At 47.3% G+C, this 2,500-nt stretch overlaps 1 protein-coding gene across 1 annotated transcript in view; it reads left to right on the top strand.

Moving 5' to 3' along the window:
• Positions 1-2,500, top strand: part of clpb (ClpB family mitochondrial disaggregase) — a gene marked incomplete in the record, with an annotated part of 41,861 nt that overhangs the window by 18,143 nt on the left and 21,218 nt on the right. Inside the window, 1 exon segment of the mRNA XM_062553272.1 lies at positions 37-166. Within this exon segment, the coding sequence (XP_062409256.1) occupies positions 37-166 (130 nt within the window).

The following is a 2,500-nucleotide window of genomic DNA, read 5'->3' as shown; positions in this document are numbered from 1 at the left end:
TGTGTATTTAACGTGTGTGTGTGTGTGTGTCTGTAGTGTTGGTGACGCGGGAGGATGAGTTCAGCGCTCGCCTGAGTTCCAGGGCCAACTTCAGAGGCTGCACTCCGCTGCACTACGCCGTACTGGCAGACGACCTCACCACCGTACGCACGCTGCTGGAGGCAGGCAAGTACACACACACACACACACACACACACATCATACACACACACACACACACACCATACATACTCACACATACACACACAGACACACACACACAGACACACACACACACCTGCACACACACACACACACACACACCATACACACCATACACTCCATGCACACACACACACACACACACACACACACCGTATGCACACACACACACCATATTCATACACATGCACACACACACACACCATACACACACACATTCACACACACACACACACACCTGCACATACACACACACGCATAAGTTGGTTACATTAGGGATGGGTATCGTTATGGTTTTAGATAAGGATAGCGTTAGCGCTGTAGTGTTTAGGGATGGGTATCGTTATGGTTTTAGATAAGGTTTAGATAAGGATAACGTTAACGCCGTAGTTTTTAAGGATGGGCATCGTTAGGGTTGTAGATAAGGTTTAGATAAGAATAACGTTAACGTTGTAATGTTTAGGGATGGGCATCGTTAGGTTTTTAGATAAGGATAACGTTAAAGCCGTTGTGTTTAGGGATGGGCATCGTTAGGGTTTTAGATAAGGATAACGTTAACGCCATAGTGTTTAGGGATGGGCATCGTTAGGATTTTAGATAAGGATAACGTTAAAGCCGTTGTGTTTAGGGATGGGTATCGTTACGGTTTTAGATAAGGATAACGTTAACGCCGTTGTGTTTAGGGATGGGCATCGTTAGGGTTTTAGATAAGGATAACGTTAACGCCGTTGTGTTTAGGGATGGGCATCGTTAGGGTTTTAGATAAGGATAACGTTAACGCCGTTGTGTTTAGGGATGGGCATCGTTAGGGTTTTAGATAAGGATAACATTAACGCCGTTGTGTTTAGGGATGGGCATCGTTAGGGTTTTAGATAAGGATAACATTAACGCCGTTGTGTTTAGGGATGGGCATCGTTAGGATTTTATTTATCTGATATGGATAACGTTAACACCTCATTGTAGTGTTGGACAAAAACATTTTTGAAATTGCTTAACATCCCTGACTGCACATTTAGAGTTAGAAAGAGGAGCCACCCAGCACCAGTATGAAACCAGAGAAACACACACATACATAAACACACACACAGACACATACACACACGTAAATACACACACACAGACAACACGCGCCCAACACCAGCATGAAGAGAGAAACACACACACACACACACACACACACACACACACACACGAGTACGCTCACACACACAGGCATGAATATATTCACACACTCTTACACTCACCCATACGCACACACACATACACACACACACCCGCGCACACACACGCACACACACACACACACACACGAGTACACTCACACACAGGCAGGAATATATTCACAAACACACACACACACACACACACAAACACACACACACACATGAGTGCGCTCACACACACAGGCATGAATATATTCACACACACTTACACTCACCCATACGCACACACACACACACACACACACACACACACACACTCCCATTGTGCCCCACAGGTAAAGCTCTGGCCATTTCCTGGCCAAAAGGAGAACTGTAATAAAGATGAACATGAAAAATTGGTCATCATCATCTCACTACGAAACTTTCCTTTGGCCCCACACTCCTGCTTATTTCCCGTGTGTGTGTGTGTGTGTGTGTGTGTGTGTGTGTGTGTGTGTGTGTGTGTGTGTGTGTGTGTGTGTGTGTGTGTGTGTGTGTGTGTGTGTGTGTGTGGAGACCTGATCCACTAGACCACTAGAGGTGGCATTGACTTATCCGGCCTTCATTTGTCCCAATGGTGCTGGAGGTCCCCCCTTGGCTGTGAGCTGGGCCAGCCCCACAGAGCTCCCCCTGCCTGGGGAGGACGCGCAGGCGAGCCCCAGGCTTCAGAGGCCCGGCCGTGGCAGCAGTCTAATCTCCTGGGCCCTGACCCTAGCCTGGGGGACAGAAGCCACCCCTCATCTCTCTCTCTCTCTCACACACACACACACACACACACACCACCAGCTACTTACCCCCTGCTGACCAACACATCCTAGCAGCTGCAGAGGCTTTTGTGTGTGTGTGTGTGTGTGTGTGTGTGTGTGTGTGTGTGTGTGTGTGTGTGTGTAAAAGTGTGTGTGTGTATTGTGTGCATGTGCCAAAGAGGCTAGTTGAACTTTTATTTTTCAATGTGTTAGTGTGATTTTGTTTGATGTGTGTGTGTGTTTGTGTGTGTGTGTGTGTGTGTGTGTGTTAGCCCTGTATGGCCATTAGAGTGGCTATCTTATGAAGCCTCTTTGCCTAGGGGCTGGTGCTGGTGTGTGTGTGTTTGAGTG

The sequence above is a fragment of the Sardina pilchardus genome, chromosome 13 (genome assembly GCF_963854185.1).
Source record: "Sardina pilchardus chromosome 13, fSarPil1.1, whole genome shotgun sequence".
Taxonomy (NCBI): Eukaryota; Metazoa; Chordata; class Actinopteri; order Clupeiformes; family Clupeidae; genus Sardina; species Sardina pilchardus.
This window is presented reverse-complemented; position numbering and strand designations above follow the sequence as displayed.